Below are 19,721 nucleotides of genomic sequence, written 5' to 3'. Positions count from 1 at the left end.
GCGGGGGGGGGAGGGGAGTGGTGGTGCAGGGGAGGGGGCAGAGGCAGGCCCGAGACTCCCACCCCTCCACCCTGGCCTCCTGGCAGCCCCTGCTCCTCAGGTGTGATCCACGCCCTGGGCCGTGGGGTGACAGTCCAGCAGAACAGGCAGGAGTTGGGGGGGCTGACCCCAGGACCCTGCACTGCCCCTGGGCTGCCCAGGCACAGCCTGGCCCAGGAATAGATCTGGGAACTCCTTTCAGGGTGGGACGGGACCGGAAGAGGAACGTGGAGGAAGGCGTGGGGGACACGCCTGCACCCCCATGTGGGCACCAGGCTTCCTGCCCATTCACCGGCTGGCAGCCCTTTGGCCCGAGGGAGGCCTGTGGCTCTCTGAGTGGCTGGGCTGCAGGCCCCTTACCAGGCCAGGCCACCCGGAGACGAGGACAGCTCTGCCAGTGGTGAGCACACCCCGGGGCAAGGCAGTAAGGTGACCCAGGACGGTGGGACCAGGAGTGTGGGGAAGAGGTGACCCAGGACAGTGGGACCCTGGAGATATGGGCCTGAACAGCTCTCGTCTGGGCAGGCTGGGCTAACCCGCCAGGAGGGGCACTTGCTGCTGGACCCCTGGGGGTCCCATAGATCCTGGGGGTCAAGGTCCTCCTGAGGACGGAGTGGCTCCTGGGGGCCCCAGTGTCCGGCCCTCAGACCCAGCGCCAGGGACAAAGTCCCTCCTCCAGCATTCCCCCGGTGGGCAGAGGGCCAGGTGCCCCCCATGTCCCTTCTCCCCAGGGGGCCTCCAGCGGCGGGGCGGGGCAGACGCTGCAGTGTGGCTGAGGTCCAGAGTTCTGGGCGTGGGACGCAGTTGCTTGGTCCCCCTACGGCCCAGGTGGCCTTCAGTGAACACTGAGGAGTACAGGGCCTGAGCTCACACCCCTTCTCATGGAGGGCCCTGGGTCGGGGCGGGGCTGGCCGCTCTTCTCTTGGGTCCCTGCGGGTGGTGTGAGGGCTCCTGGACGGGCGTCTTCAGGTGCCTGGTCTCCCTGCCTGCATGGCCGCTGCCCCTCCAGGCCACCCAACAGCCACGGCTGGGGCAGCCACACGGACGGCTGAAGGAGCAGCTCCCTCCGACCAGGGTGACCTGGTTGGGCAGGGACAGGGTGATCCTGGCTAGTCTCGGGCTTCCTGAGCCTCGGCGTCCCCATCTGTGCAGAGGGAGTGAGGGTGCTCCCACCTCACAGGATGCGCGGGGTTCAGAGAGTGCGGCTCTCCTAGCTCTCAGGACAGACCCGCTCCTGGGAACCTCTCCGTGGCGGAGGGGCGGCTTCTGTCTACCTCCAGGCAGGGCTGGGCTGAGGCTGGGGCTCCGGGCCCCTCCCTCCCCTCTGCTCCGGACCCTCTCAGGCCCTTACTCGTTCTTTCCTGAAGGGGAGGACAGCAGAGGTGAGCAGAGGTGGGGCAGGTGGAAGCCTGGGCCTGGCCCCGCCAGAGGGCCTGAGGCTCGGTTTCGGGGCTCAGGAAATAGGTGCCCCGGGATCTGTTGGGCCAGCAGGTAGAGGAAGAGGCACAGTGATTCATCTGAGGTCGCGTCCAGGTAGGGTCTGGCCTTGTCACCTTGTCAGCCCCTTCCTCTGCCCCCCCCCCGACTGTGCATTATGGAGGACGGGGAGGCGGGAGGGGACATCCAGGAGCCGTCCCTCCCTCCCTCCCTCCCTCCCTCCCGCAGTCACAGGACTCCCCCTGCTCTCTCTGTGCCCCCCCCCCCATTCACTCTGCTCTGAGCGGGGCCTGTGTGGTCAGCAGCTCTGAGCTGGGCCTTCTCTACAGCAGGGGCCCTGCTCAGCTGATGCGGGGATGGGGGATGGGGATGCGTCCATGCTGGATGCCTGCGGTGGTGAGGCAGCTCCTGGCCCCCCCGCGGGCAGACCACGTGCTGCTTCGTGGCTCTCAGAGGGACGGGGTGGGGGTGGCTGACAGTGCGTGTTCCTGACCCGTGAGGGCAGGGCGCCTGCTTTGAGCCCAGGGCACAGATGATGGTTCCATGCCAGGACCTGGTGCAGGGAGAGACCCCCACCTTAGGTCAGGCCTTCCCCGCCTCCAGGCCCATGGCAGCATCCAGATAGCTCTGGACGCATGGCCTTCTGTGGGCCCCGCGGGCGGAGACCGTGCCGGGGGCGTGAAGCACAGATACGGCCAAGCAGAGCCGAGGTTAGGGCCCCGCAGCCCAGGAGTGAGGCTGACGATGGGCGTCTGCCCGAGGACGGTCGGAGGGCGGGAAGGCGCTCGGGACTGCAGCTGCTTTGGGCCATGGGGATGTCAGGAGTTGGCCTCATCTTTGAGAGGTCATCGAGGCCATTCCCCTGCCTCTGGCCTGCCCGGTCGGATACGAGCCCGGGGCCCAGGCCTAGGCTTGATCTCATCCTGGGGGGTGGGGGGCCGGGCAGTGTCCCTCACAGGTGGGTCCCCAGGGCTGAGGCTGTCCAGGTGCCTGGCGGCTCCTCGCTGGCCTGCGGCTGATGGTGGCCTCTATCCTCAGACGAGGGACCCACAGGGACCTGTGGACCCCACCCACCTTCTGCTTGGCCCTCGGCTCCCCCCCAGGCTGTGGGTAGGGGCTTGGAGGGAGCCCTGAGCTACTGGGCAGGGGGCAGCCACCGGACCCCACCCTCTCCCCTCAGGCCCTGCCCCCCACCCCCGGGCTCACCCCACCCCAAGATGCTCCTTCCTTGGAAGGTGTTGAGGAGACTGGGTGGTGGGTCCCCAAAGCATTGAAGTCGGGAGGAAGCAGTGCCCTGGGTCAGGGAGAAGCTGCTAGACAAAATATTCTGGAACGTGCCCTAAGCCGTACCCCTTCCCCTGAGCCCTCCCCAGACCTGCATCAGCTGCATCTCCGGGCTGTCCTGGGACAGAGGGCCGCCTTGTGCCGCTGGCCAGGGGCCACAGTTGGGGGCAGCGTGGTTAACGCCCCTGGGTGGGGCACTGGGACCCAAAGAGGGAGTGGGGTTGCTGGGTCTGCGGCGGCGTGAGAACATCAGGGCAGGTGCAGCAGGGGCTCAGAGCTCCTCCCCCTGCAAGAAATTCTCTATGCCCCTCCCCTCCCCGACTCCTAGGCCAGCCCAACGTCCAGGGCCACGCGGGGAAAGACAGCAGCCAGCTCGCCAGGTGTCGGCAGAGACAGGGCCCGTACAGGAGAGCCGTGGGAAGCGAGTCTTGCATGGTCTGGCCAGAAATCCAGAGCCGGGCTCGTGTGGGAGCACCTGAGTCCCGCTGCCTCCTGACATTGAAGAGCAGCTCTCCAGTGGGGTCCTGGGTGGGGCTGTGCCCCCCGGGCGAGGCCTCGTTTCAGACCCCGAGGGGACGAAAAGATGGTCATGATAAGCTGAGGCCACTCCGGCCAGCAGGAAGCCACGGCTGGAGGCTGCCCCGGGAAGCACGGAGGGCCCGCAGCAGGTCTGTCTCAGGAAGGGGTCTGGCAGGGCATGGAGGAGAGCAGCCGGCCCCCACCCTGTTCCCGCACGCCCCCCGCCTCCCATAGCCGTGACACTCAGCATCAGGGTGACCGGGGCAGATGGCTTCCAGAAGGATCCAGCCAGGCAGTGGGTGGTGGGGGCTGGAGCCTCCCCCGTCACCTGTGTGAGGGCTGGGGGCAGATCAACAGGTGGGCCTCCCCGGGTCACCATCAGCTGGCCTGGGTGCCCCTCTCCTCAAAGACCTGGAAGCCAGAGGACAGTTTTGGGCAGAGGCTTGCTCAGCCAGGGCCAGCGGAGTCTCCTGATTCTGGAAGTGTTCTTGGTTCTCTGACCTGGCCATGTCAGGCTGGCCCGGGCATCTACAGGCTCTCTTGGTCCCAGCAGAGGAAAGCAAGGCTGCCACTGGGGCCGAGGCCCTGAGTCCTTGGTCCTTGGCCTAAGCCTGCCCCTGAGGTGTGTGCTCCTGCCTTTCCCTGGGGGCCCATGGTGACTCCAAGGGGATGGGGGGCACAGCTCTGAGCAGGGCCAGCAACAGGGTGGGCACCAAGCGGGGCAGGGGGGCTCTGGGCCCTGTGGGGCTGGGCAGCGGGCACCCTGGTCACAGGCTCCCGTCTTGGCACCCCAGGAAGCCCGCCAGGTGACTGCATGACCCTGCTCCCCAGGCTGCTGGCTGGCCTCTGCTGGATGCCACCCATGACGGGCGTGTGTGGAGGTGGCTCTGTTGGTCCTGAGAGCCCAGCACAGCGCCCGGCCCTCAGCACGAAGGCCCCGGAGGGTTAAATGAGAGGAGAGGACCTCCCGCTCCGCCTCGGGCTAGAACCTGGGTGTTTGGGGAGCCGCCCACGGCCTGGCCTGCAGCCCTCACTCACCCCGTGGGTCATCTGGCGGTCATGCTGGCTCCTCCTGGCACCAAGTGTTTATTTCTGATGGGGGAGGAGTATGGGAACAGATGGGCCTCGGGGAACAGGGCACAACGAGGCCTTGATGGGCGGTGGGAACAGTCTCTCTGGAGGGAAAGGAACAGCCCAGTCTGATAGCCACTGGTCCTGGAGCTTGGAAGTCACTGGCCACTGTCTTCCGCGGCTGCCCTCTCCAGGTCACCCCCAGCCCAGCACCACGTAATCCCGGAGGCCATTGCTAGGGATGACCCTTCCTCCCCTTCCGTGCACCTGCCCCCCAAGGGGGCGCCCTGGCCTCTGGCTAGTCCCTGCTGGAGACCCTGAGCCCATGTAGCCGTGCCCTGTCCGGGGGCCAGCTGGGCTCCCACCCTGGATGGAGATGGGCCTGGGATTGTGACTGGCTGTCATGGAGGGCACCTGGGAAGGGACGCCAGTGGGCCCAGGAGACCCAGGTTGGGTCTGTTCCAGTAGTAAAGAGACGGGACGGGGGGGGACGGGGGAGATCCCCCACCCCCAGGTTTAGAGAGGGCCAGTTAGCGGGTCTGCAGGGGCCGGGGGGGGCAGAGGCTGGGAATGCCCGCTTTCTTGGCTGAGTGGGCACGGGGCGTATGAGGCGGAAAGAGGGCAGCAGGAGCCGCACCAGGTGGGGCCCAGGCTTGGCTGTGCACCCGGGCCTGGAGCCAGGAGAGCCGAGGTCACAGCTGGTGATAGAATCAGGACAGAGAATGGGCAACTGGAGCCATGGTGGGGCCCAGGGGAGGCTGGCCACTGGGGTCAGAGGCCAAGGGAGGTCACAGATGCCGAGGCCTGGAATCGGGCTTCTGGACTAGCAGGACACAGGCTGTGCCCACTCCCAGAGAGAGGCTTGTCCTTTCCTGCGTGAGAGCGCTGGTCGCGGAGCGCAGCTGTCCCAGAGCAACCGGGACAGCCGTGCCTGGGACTTCGCCTGGCCATGGGGGAGGGAGGTTCAGCCCCAGATGAGCCCGGGCCAGAAGAGGGGTTAGGATGGGTTGGGAGGGGTGAGGCTGGGACGTGAGCGGCAATAGGGGCCACACTGGCCGGACTGGGCCGGGGACCCCAAGTGAGCCTGGGTTTGCATGGCTGAGATCTGAGCTGGGGGCTCTGTCCAGCTCAGCCCCAGCTGGGCCCCTCAGCCCCAAGGTCCCTAGGCATCAGGCGGGGCTGTGCTTGGAAGGGCCACTGACTGTTGGGGTTTCTGGCTGGAAGGATTCGGGAAGAGGCTGTGTGGACACCCCAGGGGGTGTGTGGGGCAGTCATCCTGCCCGAGCCTGGCCAGACACAGGGGGAGAGGTTTGCCCGGTGGCGAGGGGCTGCGTCATGGGGCTTCTCCCTTGATTCGGCAAAGAGTGAACTGCCCCACGCTGGGCGGGCAGCTGCCGAGTAGGGCTCTGCGAGGTGGCAGGCTCATGTGCGTCCACGGCCAGGGGTGGGTGCCCTGTGGGTGGGGTTGAGGCTCTGAAGGCCCAGACCCAGGCTTGTGACGAGCCCTTGAACTGCTGCCCACAGCAGCCAGACTTGGAGAGGATGGGATGGAGGGGCCGGGGGAGGGGTGGGGGGATGGTGCTGTTTCTGCAGCAGCAGGGTGGGGACTGAGGAGAGAGGCCAGCCACTGCCAAAGTCACCTGTCCATGCCAGACCCAGGGCAACCTCCCCAGCCTCCGGCTCTTGCTGGGTCGTCGGTACTGCTGGGGGGTGCTCCTGGGCCCGGGCTCCCCGGGGCAGGGTGGGCTCTGCCCAACCCCAGCCCCCTGCAGTTTAGGCCTGGTGGGCAGCACCCACGGGAGGGCAAACGGGAAGGTCACGATGTCCTTCCAGCACTTAGGAGCTGGACACAGACCATGGCCTCAAGGTCATGGTCTCTGTGTGGGGACAGCAGCAGTTGCCGGAGGCTGGCATCTCTCCGAGCCCAGGTGGAAGGAGACCTCCATCTCTGCCAAGACGGGGTCCCTCCTTCCCTTGTCCCGGGCTCAGGCCCCAGCCTCTACCTAGGGGTGGGGGTGCTGTGCCCTGCCTCACTCTGTCCCCTCCCCATCCCCAGAAGTAAACAGGTCTGCCAGGGGTCAGGGCTCTGAGCATCTTTATCTGCAAAACCAGCACCCGGGGTAAGGAAAAGGTCTGCATCCCCCCCTCCTGTTCCTGTGCCCACACCGCCTGCGCTCTGTCCTGGCCGCTCTCCACCCCTCCCCCCAGCTCAGCTCGGCCGCAGCCCCGAGTGGGCACGGACTTAGCCATCCCCAGATGGCTCTAGGCAGGGGCCTCATGGGCGCCCTTGGCCCCAGGGTGGGGGCAGCCCCCTGCACCTGGAGCAGCCCTGCCGAGTCTGCCAGGGGAAGGGCCAGGCCAGCGGGGCCCAGGCAGTGATGGACGCCATGCTCAAGGGTCCCATTTGCGAGGTGCCTCTCAGCCCCTGAGGGCTTTCTGGGAGGTGAGGCCCAAAGCAGGCCCCAGAGATGCAGGGGAAGCCATGTGTGTGCTGAAGAGACAAGAGACAGGGCTGTCATACCCCCGTCCCAAACCCCAAAGTGGAGTCCACATCCAGGGACAGCCCCAGGCCTCCTCCCAGCTTCCCCAGCCACCAGCCCCAGGAATAGCTGTGGCCCTCCCCCATGGGGACAGAGCCAGGGGACCCTGCTGACATGCAAAGATGCTCCAGGGACATCTGCTGTCCAGGGTCTCAGAGGGCCAGCAACCAATAGGGTGGAAAAAACCCAACTCCCAGTTAATCCACACAAACCCAAGAAATAAAATAACTTCCTTCAAAACAAAATAGCTTTCTGCCAGAGCATTCCTGCCTGATAGAGGCCATGCATCCCACAGGGAGACCTTTCAGAGGAAACACAAAAGAGACGGTGTGTTCCAGAACAGAGTGATGGAGCGTGCACCTGCACACGTGTGCCTGTGTGTACGTGTGCATGCGTGCGTGTCCATGTGTGTACTTGTGTGTGCACGTGCATATGTGTACTTGTGTGTGTGTGTGTCCCCCTGTGTGTGTGTGTGTGCATGCATGCAGTAGAGACGGTGTTTCAATGAAACCCCCCCCCCCAATAGCCTAGGAACCTTAGCTTCCTTGCCAGGGAAGGGAGGTGTGCGGTCAGAACCCCCACTCAAGGTCCTCAGGTCATGGTGCCCAGGCCTGTCTGTCCCCAGGCTGGTCCCATGGTGGTGGAACCAACAGCCTCCTCCCCAAGCCTCACTCCCATCTCCAGTCCGCCTGGAGGACGTCAGAGGTGGTCTCCAGATGGCTGCCTGGAGAGGGGCCCCTGGGTGAGCCCCTGGCCTCCCAGAAGACTGTGGGTAGTGGGGGATGCTGGACACCCTGACATCCAGCCCTGGGACAGTGCAGACTGCGCTTCTGCCGCGGGGCACCCCGGCTTCGAAAGCCTTCTCTGGTGAGCCCAGCGTCAAGGAAGGAAGGGGTGTGATCACTCTGGGGGGCTCTGGAGTGCTTGGCAGGGAAGGCTGGCGAGGCTCTTCACACTCCCAGGGTCTGCGCCTTCCCCCAGCAACCAGTCAGCTCACATGGGGGCGTGCTGGGGGAGTGTGGCCTGCCAGCACCGAATGTCCCCTCCGCGCTGGGGCCTAATCCCTTCAGCCCCACTGCGTGGTGTGTCAGAGGGCCCTGTGGAGGGGGCAGCTCGGGCCTGGAGGCCTCATTCAGCCCCTGTTCCTGGGAACCTGCCCCTTCTCAGAGCACCCCACATACAAGCTTCAGCCCCTCCTCTTCCCAGCAGAGGGGTCTCAGACCCACAGAAAAGTGGACACCCGGGAAGGAGGTCCCAGTCCTTCCCCACACCCCAGGATGAACCCTACTGAAGGCCTGCTTCCCCATCATCACCCTGCCACGCCCAGACTGGGGTGGCCCAGGCAACACTCAGGATCCTGTCTGTGGCGCCATCGCCTTGGGGTCCCTGGAGCTTCACTGTGTGCGTCCATGAGGTGACACGGGGAATCAGCAACCAGCCCCAAGATGCTCCCCGTGTGGGGGTGCTGGGGGAGATGCTTCCCCAGTGCCCAGAGCAGGCACCTCAGGGGCTAGACACAGGGGTGCAGGGCAGGGGCAGGGTGAGATGGGCTCCAGCCAGCTCTGCACCTACAGGTTCGATCCCTCAGGCTGCGCACTCAGACCCCTACACTGTGCATGGACCCACCGCCTACCTGCTCCCTCCCTTCCTCCTCCAGGAAACAGGCCGGCCGGGTTGCTCTGGAAGCCCCCAGGGTGCTACTCCCGGGCCCAGCAGGCCCAGACGGTACCAGCGCTCCTGGGCAGAATAAAGAGACTTGCCCCAGCAGGCATGGGACCCAGAGCAGGGGCCAGTTGCACGATCCAGCCAGCAACCCTGCCAGGCACCACTGCCACCCTGTCCTGGGCCAGTGTTCCCGGACGAGCCCTGCCTGATCTTCCCTCCACGCAGCCCCCATCCCTGAGGCATCTAAAAATGTCCGGTCCCTGCGGCCCAGTTCCCAGGCTCTCTCCTCGGTGATGCCCCTCCACCCTTGCCCTGCAGTTGAGCCTGTGCCCCCACGCCCACCCCCACTCCAGTGCCCCAGCGTGGACTGCTATTTACTGAGGGAGGTGTATGAAACTCTCTGCAACAATGGCAGATTCATCTCTCTCCTCATCGTTCCATTTTTTGCTTTGGTTATTCTGAGGCCATATTATTAGTTGCATACAAATTTAAAATTCTTGTGTGTTCTTGATGGATTGACTCTGCTATCATTATGAAATAACATAGCATTTCTGTACCCTCATGTCTTAAATGTTTCTCTTCTAAAATAGCATATGATAGATTCTTTAAAAAATCTTGTCTGATCAGCTTTTTCTTTTAAGACATATATTTAGTTAACTTTAGTAAATATAATCATATGTTGGGGTTTCAATGTACCGTCTTATTTTGTGCTTTTTATTTCTCCCACCTGTTCTCACCTTCTTGACACTTCTTCTGGATTTCTTTCTCATCGATTCAGTATTTCGCTTCTGTTGATGTAGGGTGTTGTGTGTGTGTAGGCGTGCATATACGTGTGTTACGCACATATTCTTCAGTGGTTATGGCCAATGTTGCAGTGCACAGCTTTAATTCGACAAAGTCACATGGACACCTTTCCCTCCTTCCAAACAACGCCATTTTCGTCTTGTTTTAGAACTCACACATTTAATCCTCTAAACATTATTGTTGTTTTATGGGGCCAAGATTGAGTTTCAAATGATCGACCTGCTTACTGCCTTCTGTGCACTTTGTTCCCACTGGAACTTGGGCCTCGGATCTGGGGCACTTTATTCTCCCCTGAAGCACTTCCTTGAGGGTTTTCTTTAGGGCGTATCTCTCTCTTTTTTTAAAGATTTTATTTATTCATATGAGGGGAGAGAGAAAGAGAGCATAAGCTGTGAGGGAGGAACAGAGGGAGAAGCAGAGTCCCCGCTGAGCTCAGAGCCCGATTCGGGGCTCGATTCCACGACCCTGGGATCACGTCCTGAGCTGAATCCAGGAGTCGGGCACTTAACCCACTGAGCCCCCGGGTGGCCCATTTACAGAGCCTCTCTTGGTGACATATTCTCTGTTCTCAGAACCACTCCAGGCTGGAGCTTTACCTGCAAGAGGGGCAGTGTGGGTCCAGAAGTGAATGGGGGCATCTGAGGGGCTCAGGGGACTGTCTGACTTTGATCTCAGCTCAGGTCTTGATCTCAGGGTCGTGAATTCAAGCCCCATGTTGGGCTCCGTGCTGGGCCTACTAAAAAAAATAAAAAATGAAGAAGTGGTTGCAGCCGTCCCTGGGGCTGAGAGTAACCTGGGGAGGGGTGGCCTCGGGCCTGGAGGAGACACGAGAGGCCACACGCCGTGCAATCCCAAATCAGGCCAAACGCCTCCGCGGAGACGGAACTCGATCTCTGGCTGCCGGGGCAGAAGGTGGCGAGCACCAGGTGCAAGTGGTCACCAAGGAGCTCTCTGGGATGATGGAATGTTCTGCACCTGGAGTGAGTTCTGTTTGCGCAGGTGTCTACATTTCTCCCAACTCATCAAAGCAGGCAATGAAATCGCGTCCATTTTAGTGCATGTCAAATCTAAGCTCACATTTTATTTTTATTTTTTTAAGATTTATTTATTTATTTATTTAAGAGAGCACAAGCAGGGGGAGAAGCAGACTCCCCGTGGAGCAGGGAGCCCAACATGGGGCTCGATCCCAGGACCCTGGGACCACGACCGGAGCCAAAGACAGATGCTTCACTGGCTGAGCCACCCAGGTGCCCCCCAAGTTCATATTTTAGAAATAAAGACTAAGGACTTTTCAGACAAATAAAATCCAAAGGAATTAATTACCAACAGATCTGCGATTAAACAAAGATATGAAAGGACACTTTTTAGCCAGAAGGAAAACATGCTGATGGGCGCAGGACAGTGTAGGAGGGATTGCAGAGCTGAGCAAGGCCGGATGTGGGACAGGCCCTGGGGACCGTGGTCTTGGTCACCCTCAGTACATCTTGTAGGGTGTGAAACACAGAATTAAAATACGTGACAGAAATAGAACAAAATCTCAGAGGGTATGAGGGGCGCCGGGCGGCTCAGTAGGTGAAGCGTCTGCCTTCGGCTCAGGTCATGGTTCCGGGGTCCTGGGATCGAGCCCCGCGTCGGGTCCCTGCTCAGCGGGGAGCCTGCTTCTCCCTCTGCCCCTCCCCCCGCTTGTCCTCTCTCTCTCTCTCTCTCTCTCTCGCAAATGAATAAATAAAATCTTTTAAAAAACTCAGAGGGTATAAATGGAACTAAAGTGTTGTAAATAATTACATTGCCCAGAGACGGTGAGCATGTTCCTTTATATTCGACATTAATAACTCAAGGGTGACCTCGTGACCTCCAGGCTAACACAAAACGAACAGCACAAAGACAGCAAGGTCGTGAGGGCGTCTGGATGCCTCCGTCGGCTCAGTGTCCCACTCCGGAGTTTGGCTCAGGATGACCTCAGGGTCGTGCGACGGAGCCCCACATCGGGCTCTGTGCTGAGCGCGGAGCCTGCTTGAGACTCTCCCTCTCCCTCTGCCCCTCCCCCCCTCTAAAAAGAATAAGGTCTTGAAGAGAGATCTGAACACTCGTGTTCGCAGCAGCATTATTCACAACAGCCAAGGGGTGGGAGCAAACCAAGCATCTACTGACAGGTGAATGGATAAATGAGACGTGGTCCATCCACACCATGGAATATCACTCAGCCTTAGAAAGGAAGGAATCCTGACAACGTGGATGGAGCTGGAGGACATGGTGCTGAGTGAGGTCAGCCCGGCGCAGAGGGACCCATTCTGTATGAGTGGAAACTCTCAGGAGGCCAGAGGAGTCGGACCCACAGATCGGGGGCGGGGGGGGGGGCGCTGGGAACAGGGTTTAATGCAGAGTCCAGCCTGGGAAGATGAACGAGTTCCGGGGACAGATGGAGAGGACGGCTGCACAGCAGTGTGAATGCGCTTGATGCCGTGGAAGTGGATACTTAAAGAGGGTTTAAAAAAACCCAACAAAGTAATAGTTACAAGTTAATAAAGAGAGAACATGATGTAATAAAGAAATTAGTCCAACAGGTGTGGCCCTGTCTTCAGACCAGGGGACCCAGCTCACTTTCTGGTGGCCCCAAGGGTGCCCAGGCCTGTCCGGCACCCAGGCTGGTCCCACAGTGGCCTGAGCCCACAGCTGCTCTCTCCCAGAGCTCGACAGCTGTCCCTCCTGCCCTTGCCGCCCTGCTTGTCCCCATCACGCACAGTCAAGCCCCCAGCAGGCTCAGGTGCAGACATGGGGCCCCAAAGGTTTCCTTGGCCTTGCTGGTCATCCCTCCCAGGAGGCCGCTGTCCCTGGAATGGACCCCCAGAGGCTGGGGAGGGCTCCCCTGCAGCGGGCCAGTTTCTCAGTCCGCCCAGACACAGTCCTGCCCTGTTCACCTTGCTGCCCTCAAGACCACAGCTGCGGTTTGGGCTGGGCTCAGGGACATCCACCCGGCCCCGATGAACTCGGCTAGAATCCCGCCTCAGAGGGTGGGGGGGACACAATCCATGGCCCTCACCCACACCTGCCCTGCCCATCACATGGCTGCAACACTCCCTGACCTGCAGGGGGGCTTGGGTGAGAGAAAGGGCAGACTGAGCCTCCCCAGAGGGTTGGGACCCAAGCAGGGGCACGACCTTGGAGTTGGTCCTCTGACATCAGGGGCCAGTCCCGCGCAACACCTGCTGGGGACCCGGGCCAGCTGGAGAGTGTCCAGGGCTCAGCTGGACCCACCTGTGTCCTTGGCCCCAGGGTCCAAGCCTTTTCCAGTTCACAGGATTTCTGCTTGTCTAGACCAGGGCGGAGAGGTTCCTGCAACACTGACCACTCCTAGGGATAGGCTGGTAACCGTGCCGCCTGGAACAAGGGGACAGGCGTCCAGCCAGACAGCACACCTGCTCTCATCAGGCTCAGAAAGAAGCTGCAGGGGGCGGGGGGGTGCTGAGGGGGTGTCCTGGGCAGCCAGCCAGGGGGCAGCTGTGGCAACACTCCGCCCAGCGGCTGCACGGACCCTACAGAGAGCTACATCATGCCCCTGGGCCTGCTGGGACCCACACCACCCCCTCAGTAGGGGTGACAGGGACCCTGCCCTCAGACGACAGGGCTGGGACAAGGGCTGGAGGTGGTCGGGGTGACCTGCCCTTCAGACTAGTAAACAGGCATCTTCTGTCCTTTTGTGGGAGCAGAGGCTGGGGTCACGTGCAGAGGTCTCAGTTTCCCTGGGTGGAGCCCTGCCTGCTCTCTGCTCAGCCCCGGCTCCATCCCCCCAGGGCCTGAGCGCTTGGCCCTGCCCAATCCAGCCATCCTTGGCCCTCTCTCCCACGGGTGGGCTCGGGTGCAGCCCCTGCCCCAAGGGGCCAGGGAAGGTGTGCCGTGAGGAGGAACACGGCAGGAAGGGCTATGGCTGGAGAAGGGCCAAAGGAGTTCTCTCCACCGGGGTGCTAGGGCAGCCGTCTCCTGACCCCAGATCTCCACGGCCCTGGCTGACTGGCCTCCGCCCCAGGTCGCTGCAGCTCGCCACCCTCTGGGGCCTGGAAGGCTCTCCCAGGACACAGCTCTGTGCCCCCAGACCAGGGGAAGCCCTAGGCACCCATCGATGTCATTGTCACAGTACAGGGCTTTGTGTGACCTTGGTGGGCAAGGCTGGGAGGAATGCATGACCCAGGCCATGGGGAGTCTTTGGGGAAGGGCCCCTCCCACCACCCAGGGCCGAAGCTGATGGTCAGGTGGGTGCCAGAGGGACTAAGCCTGGCCCAGAGCCGTGGACAGCCCACCTGCTTTTATCCCGGCCTGCCAACCTTGCCCCAAGGGAGAAATAGGCCCAGATTGGGGGGCCCACTCAGGCCAAAAAAATGCAACCTGGCACAGAGCAAGAGGTCTCTCTAGATGCTGATCTCTGGTGGGGCCAGCTTCCTGGCAGGCCCTGAGCTTGGCCTGCTGCCCCCCTGCTTGGAGCTCCATGGGGGCCAGGATCGGGGAAGTGGGGGGAGACTCCAGAGGGCTGGTCCTGTCTGGGGTAGGGCAGCCACCTCTCGGGCGTGCACAGACGGCTGGAGTCCCAGGTTGGGGCTCTCTGTACCTGAAGAATCCCTCCACCCAGTGGGGGTCAGGCCTAGGAAGCTTCCCCCCCTCCCCCGCACCAGCAGGAAGCCAGACCCGTCCCCTCTGCATCTAGGCCTGCGCCTCTTCTGGGGCCCCCGCTACACCCCCCATGGCAGCTTCAGGGCTCTGGGGGGGGGTGGAGAGGTAGACTCGTGAAGCTGGGGGCTGAGTGGGCAGGATGGAGGGGACCTGTCCTGGGACCAACAACAACCGGCAAAGACACACACACACACTCACACTCTCACACACTCACAGATGCACCCCGGGGACCCTGGAGGGTGAGGAGAGGCCAGCTGCAGGTGTGCGTGAGCTCAGACGGTCCTCCCTACTTCATGCCTCCCCTGCCCACCCCCAGGCATGATGGCTCACACTCCCCGACGACCTGACACCTTTATTCCATGCTGAGAGCAGAGCGAGGCCTTGGCTGGGGAGAAGCCGCGTCCACCCTCAGCACATATGGAGAGCAGGTGACCAATCTGATGGGGGAGATGGTCTCAGATGGAGGATGGAGCTGGGGAGGAGGCCAGAGGCCCAGGAGGGAGGAAGGGAGCCTGCGGGGCTGCAGGGGAAGGGGCTGCAGGGGAAGGGGCTGCAGGGGAAGGGGCTGGGCGGGGAGGCCAGCCAGGGACTGAGGACCACGCCCTCCACCGCCCTGCCCAGCCAGGCCCCCAGACTCAGTGTGGATGTGCGGGGTCCTGTGCTCACGCTTGTGAGCCCTGCGCACACATACTTCTCCCTGTGTGCACACGTGTGTGCATGGGTGTGTGCGTGGGGGCGTGTGCCCGCATGAGCACTGCATGGCTGCACGTGTGCACGTGCTTCACGCACGCCACCATGTGAACACGCGGTCATACATGTGTAAAGAGCCAGACGTGGGAAATGCTCCTGGAATGACAGGCGGTGGCCCAGGCCGGGTGGGGGGGCGGTGGGGGGGCAGGAAGGTGGCCTGGGACGGGGGGGGGCCCAGGTGGGGGCAGAGACCAAGGAGTTATGAGAACCCCCCCTTTGTGCTCAGGCTGAACTCTCTGGGGTTGCCGGGACCCTCCAGATAAACCCTGCACACAGGCCACGCTCCCCTACCGGGCTGCCACAGGGCTTTCGAGGCCCAGGGGCGGGTCCCGTGCTGGGTGCAGACCCCGCCGCTGCCCGAAGGCCGTTACCTGACAGGTCTGGGAAGACGATGTTGTCATCCGACAGGCCCAGAGCTCTGACCAGGCAGACAAACTTGTCCAGCGCCTGGGTCGGAATCATCCACATCCTGCCTGGGGCCAGTGAGCACAGCGTGGCCTTAGCCACGGAGGGCGAGTGGGCAGTGCTGGGCGGTGCTGGGCACCCTCCCCTCCCCCTCCTGCTCCCACCAGCTCGACCGTGGCCACTGGGCCGGGGACTCACATAGCAGGTTGACCCTGAGGACGCTCTGGCCACCTGACTGTCTCCTGAACAGCATCAGAGCAAACATGCTGTAGTCAGTGTCGTACACCAGGATCTCCTCGGGCTCTGCCCGGATACAGGGGTGGTGCCGCGGCAGCGTGAGGGGCGTTCCCACCGGCGCCCTCCCCACGCCACCCTCCTTGCCTCCCCGCGGTCACCCTCTCACCCTCACTGCTGTCCACCGAGAACGCGCCAGGCCGCGCCGCCGGAATCAGCACGTAAGACCAGGTGATGCAGCGGTGGCCCCTGCGGGAGCAGGTGAACAGAAGAGAGAGGTTCTGGAGCCCGGCCAGACCTCTGGTTTCCTTCTCTCTCCCAGGGGCTGGCCCCGAAGTGGGCCCCATGAGAATTCAGGTGTTTGGAGGATGCATCTGTCAGAAGCCACGGGCACAGCCCAGCAGATGGGAGCTTTGCTGCCCTCCCAGGGAGGGGTGTCCCTCCTGGAGGAGCGAGGTGTGAGCTCTCCCCACACCGTGCACGTCCCCTTGAAGCCTCTGCCCAGCCCACCCATTGGCTGCTCGTCCTCGGCCTGGAACAGGGCCCCCAATGTGTGTGCATGTGCAGTGGTGAGAAAAAGGTGTTTTCTGGCCGCAGTGTCCCCTCTGGGGGTCTTGAGTGGGCCCAGCTGGGCATCGTGGCTGGTGCCCCTAGCCAGCAGCCCTGGACTTCGCTGAGCCTGGCCAGATGGGGAGAAAGGGGGCCGTGGGCAGCTGCTGCTGGGCCGGGCCTGGTAGCCCTCCCTGCACTGGCTCAGTTCCCAGGGGACCCTTCTGCAGGGCAGGAGCCTCTCCAGGTGGACGTACTTGTTTGAGAAGCAACCAAGGGCCATCTGGCCTGCAGGTGGGGGGAGGGGAGGCCGCGAGAAGCCTTCACGGTCCAGCTGCATTTGCATTGGGTTCTCTGTCCCCCACTCCCCGCACTAATCAGCGTCTGGAAGAAGCCAGGCCAGTCAGACACTCCCAGGGATACGAGAGGCTCCAAACAGGGATGCTGGGGGCTAAGCCTGCAGGTGGCTTTGATGGCGCTTGACGGAGGGCTGGGGCAGGGGCTGCGCAGAGACCCTCAGAGGGAGGCCCTCAGCCTCGATGAGCTACTCCCGCTCTGCGTGACAAACCCGCCTTGCCTGAGGCCCCTATTTTATATTACTGGGATCCAAAGAGCCCAACCAGACAGGTTCCCGGGCCCTCCCTCCCCCCAGCCAGGCAGGTGGGCAAGGAAGGCTGCCAGTCCTGCTGGAGACGTGGGAAGGGCAAAGAAGCCCTCGTGCCATCGGTGTCCCCCAAAGGAGGGACTGCACCACCCTCACCTCCTTCCAGGGGACTCCCCATCAAGACTCCCCACTTCTTCCCAACCAGGGGGTAGGCCCTTCATCCAGGCAGACCACCCAGAGCACCTGTCACCCTGGATGCAGAAACGGGACCGGGAGGATCACATGAGTTAAGAAAACCTGGTCAGAGGCCATTGCCAGGCTGACCAGGATGCTCTCTCTCAGAAGGATCGGCCTGGCTAATGTTTTATCCGTTCGAGGTGAGAACTTTCCTGAACAGAGCTCTGGGGCACAGATCTGAGAGAGGGGGAGGGGGGAGTGATGGGGCCCCGATCACAATGTTTGAGCTCCTGGATCCAGCTGTACCTGACATCCATAAGTCCCGAAGGCTCTTCTGAGTCTGTGATCCAGTAAATGCGCCCCTCTTTTGTGTGTGCCCCCAGAGCTGGCTTAGGTCACTGCAGCCTGCTGAACTTTGAATTAGGAGGAGGGCCTGGGGAGAACCCGGGCACTGGGGTCCACGTTGGACCTGAGCCATGAAGCCATCAGCCCCTAGGGGTCCAGGCCAGGGATCCTCACTCACCGGGTCATGGCATACGACACTTCAAAGCGGCTGTTTCCATTTTGCTCGAACGTTGCAATGAAGGGGTTCAACAGAAATCTGTCCGTCTTGCTGTGGGTGCTGCCCGCTAGGCCGACAACAAACCATTCCCCCTGGAACTGTGGGAACCGGCGGTAGGCAGAGCCTGGGACAGCCCCAAGGGCGCTCGCCAGGCAGGGGCTCCCAGTCCTAGCCTGCACGGATGACACTGCTGGCAGGAGCAGGGGGCTGCCGGGGTGACCTTGCCCAGTGGCTGGCCTTTGCAAGCCTCCCTTGACAGAGATGTTCCCACTGCACAGGGACTGGCAGGGGTTACAGGAGGGAACAGTGGGCCCAGAGTCCTTTTCTGTTGGACATTAGGAATCTTGGGGGGGGTGGCGATCTGAGACCAGGCTGGGCAGCCTGGGCTCCCTGGGCAGTGCCTTCCCTGGCCTCCATGGCCCTCCTTTCTCCCTGTACTCGGACCCTGGCTTTCTCCCCCTCCCTCTGAGCCCCCAGACCTGGTCTTCTCGGAAGCTCTGTAACACGGAGGAAACGCCTGGCTGGGTGCTTGCGGCCTGGCCCTTCAGGCCTTTCAGCAGGGCGAGCACCACCCACAGGGCACAGCAAGGCCCCATCCCCATAGCCACGGAAAGGAAGCTAGTGGCCATGTCCGCTGCTGACTGAGATCCTCCCCTCTTTATGGGCCCTCCTGCAGGTGCCCCTCCCCACGGTGTGCCACCTTCACCTTCCTCCTCAGAACTGGCAGAAGAGGTGAGCACAGAAGGCTTGGAGGTGGCTTGGGCAGGGCAGGGGCCCTCTTGAGATCCTACCCACCAGAGATGGGGGCATCTGGGTCCCAGCCCAGGAAGGGAGATGGGCAGAAAATGGAGGGGCTGGGGGTGCTTGCTGGGCCCACCAGCTCCCAGGGATGTCTCTGTATCTCACTTTCTGAGTCCTGAGACCCCCAGTTCCACCCTCTTTGGGACCCCTTCCCAGGGCCCCATGCCAGTGGGGGTGGTCAGGGCCTGAGGTGCCTCCCTGGCCGAGCCCTAGTGCAGTAGCCTTCCTGCTACCAGTGGAGGGCAAGGTGTTCCATCCCACACAGGGAACTTGACCTTTCTTAGTCCCGAGGGTCAGGGGCACAGTGTTCTTGCTGCAGAACACCGAGGGCAGGGCCCAGGCCCGCCACCCCCACACTGCTCCACACGTCCCCAAACCCAAAGCGTGGGGCAAGAACAGGGCCAAGGGGCCCTTCAGGCATGAGGGTGCAGGGGTCGCAGCAGGTCCGAGTGAGGCCAGACAAGGGGGTGGTGGGGCAGGCAGCCGGAGCACCCAAATCAAGATGACTGAGGGGTGATTGCAGGGCCCCCTTTGCCAGAGGGAGGGCAGGGGCAGGCAGCCCAGCCTAGTGGGGGGCAGGGCACCACAAAGGGCTTGGGGCAGGAGGACCTGCGCTGGGCATGTAGCCCACCAGGCCACCCCCAGAGAAAGGGCCCGGCAAGAAAGCAGCCACACAGGTAGTCAAATGCATAGGTGCTGGGCTCTAGGAGATGGCCTGGAGGGATGTGTGCCTGACCTGTGAGCCCCCTGTCCTGGGCCACCTCCTTCCCCACCCAGGTCCCTAGGTCCTGGGCCACCTCCTGCCCCCACCTAGGTCCCCAGGTCCTGGGCCACCTCCTTCCCCACCCACGTCCCCCTGCCCTGGGTCATCTCTTTCCCTCTCCCACCTGCAGCCTGTCCTGAGGAGGGGCCCCAAGCAGGACAGCCAGAATTCACCAGTGCCCCGAGGACAAGGAGCTTCAGGGCTGGGCTCCGTCCCAGCCCACACTCTGCATGGAAGGGTATGACCCCCCCCCCCCACGCCCTTCCTCCTCCAGGAGCGGTTCCCATTGCCAGGTGGCGCGTCGAGGCCTCTCTCGGTCGGCGGCCCGCCCCAGGACAGGGGTCGGCAGGGGTCGGCAGGCCGGAGCCACCAGCTTCTCCTCGAGAACCGCGAACCGAGCTCGCGGTGCCGTGGCAGTTCCGACCCCAGACGCGGCGGACGCCTGGCCTCCACCTCCCACCCCGCAGGCACCAGCCCGCCCCTGGCGCTCCCGACCCAATTCTGCGCCCACCGCAGACTGAAAGCCGCCTCCTTTGGCCTGCGCTTTGGGGAGACTGAGGGCGGGTCAGGGTAGGGCCCCCCCGACCCCCGCCCGCCCGGCCGCAGCGGAGACCAGGCGGGTCCCCCGGGCCTGAGACGAACCCCCGGGCAGGGCTCCGGGCCCCCAGCCCACTGCCTCCTAGCCGGGGACGCGGCTCCCCGCGCCTCTGGCAGCACTCAGTGACTCTGGCGCCCCCTGCAGGCCGCCACGAGGGTCGCAGGCTGCGCGCGGGTCGCGGGGAGCCGCGCTCCTCACGCTCGGGGCCGCGGCAGGCGTGGCCCCTCCCACCATCAACGCGATTGGTCGAGGGCGGG

The 19,721-nt window shown here is 62.9% G+C and overlaps 2 protein-coding genes across 2 annotated transcripts in view; one reads left to right on the top strand and one right to left on the bottom strand.

The window, feature by feature from the left end:
* LOC109488397 overlaps positions 1 to 1,661 on the top strand; it is a 3,626-nt gene extending 1,965 nt beyond the window's left edge. Inside the window, exon 2 of the mRNA XM_019792743.2 lies at positions 242 to 1,661. The gene's annotated coding sequence lies outside the window, so the exon portion shown is untranslated. The remainder of the gene's footprint in view (positions 1 to 241) is intronic.
* Positions 1,662 to 14,892: 13,231 nt separating this feature from the next.
* Positions 14,893 to 17,931, bottom strand: LCN12 (lipocalin 12). Its single transcript, XM_034663762.1, has 5 exons — positions 17,782 to 17,931; positions 17,264 to 17,637; positions 15,580 to 15,659; positions 15,375 to 15,479; positions 14,893 to 15,244 (listed from the first exon to the last, which is right to left on the bottom strand). Exons 1-5 carry the CDS (start codon positions 17,929 to 17,931, stop codon positions 14,994 to 14,996), a joined length of 960 nt encoding a protein of 319 aa, XP_034519653.1. The 3' UTR covers positions 14,893 to 14,993.
* Positions 17,932 to 19,721: the final 1,790 nt, after the last annotated feature.

This window comes from Ailuropoda melanoleuca, chromosome 7, assembly GCF_002007445.2.
Source record: "Ailuropoda melanoleuca isolate Jingjing chromosome 7, ASM200744v2, whole genome shotgun sequence".
Lineage (NCBI taxonomy): Eukaryota > Metazoa > Chordata > Mammalia > Carnivora > Ursidae > Ailuropoda > Ailuropoda melanoleuca.
The sequence above is the reverse complement of the archived record's forward strand: the minus strand, read 5'-3'. Positions and strand labels throughout refer to the sequence as shown.

Coding starts and splice junctions, on each gene's coding strand:
- LCN12 (XM_034663762.1), bottom strand. CDS start 17,931: ATGGCCACTAGCTTCCTTTCCGTGGCTATGGGGATGGGGCCTTGCTGT. Junction 15,660..17,263: donor GTGTCGTATGCCATGACCCG/GTGAGTGAGGAT, acceptor CTGCTCCCGCAG/GGGCCACCGCTGCATCACCT. Junction 15,480..15,579: donor CTCGGTGGACAGCAGTGAGG/GTGAGAGGGTGA, acceptor GTATCCGGGCAG/AGCCCGAGGAGATCCTGGTG.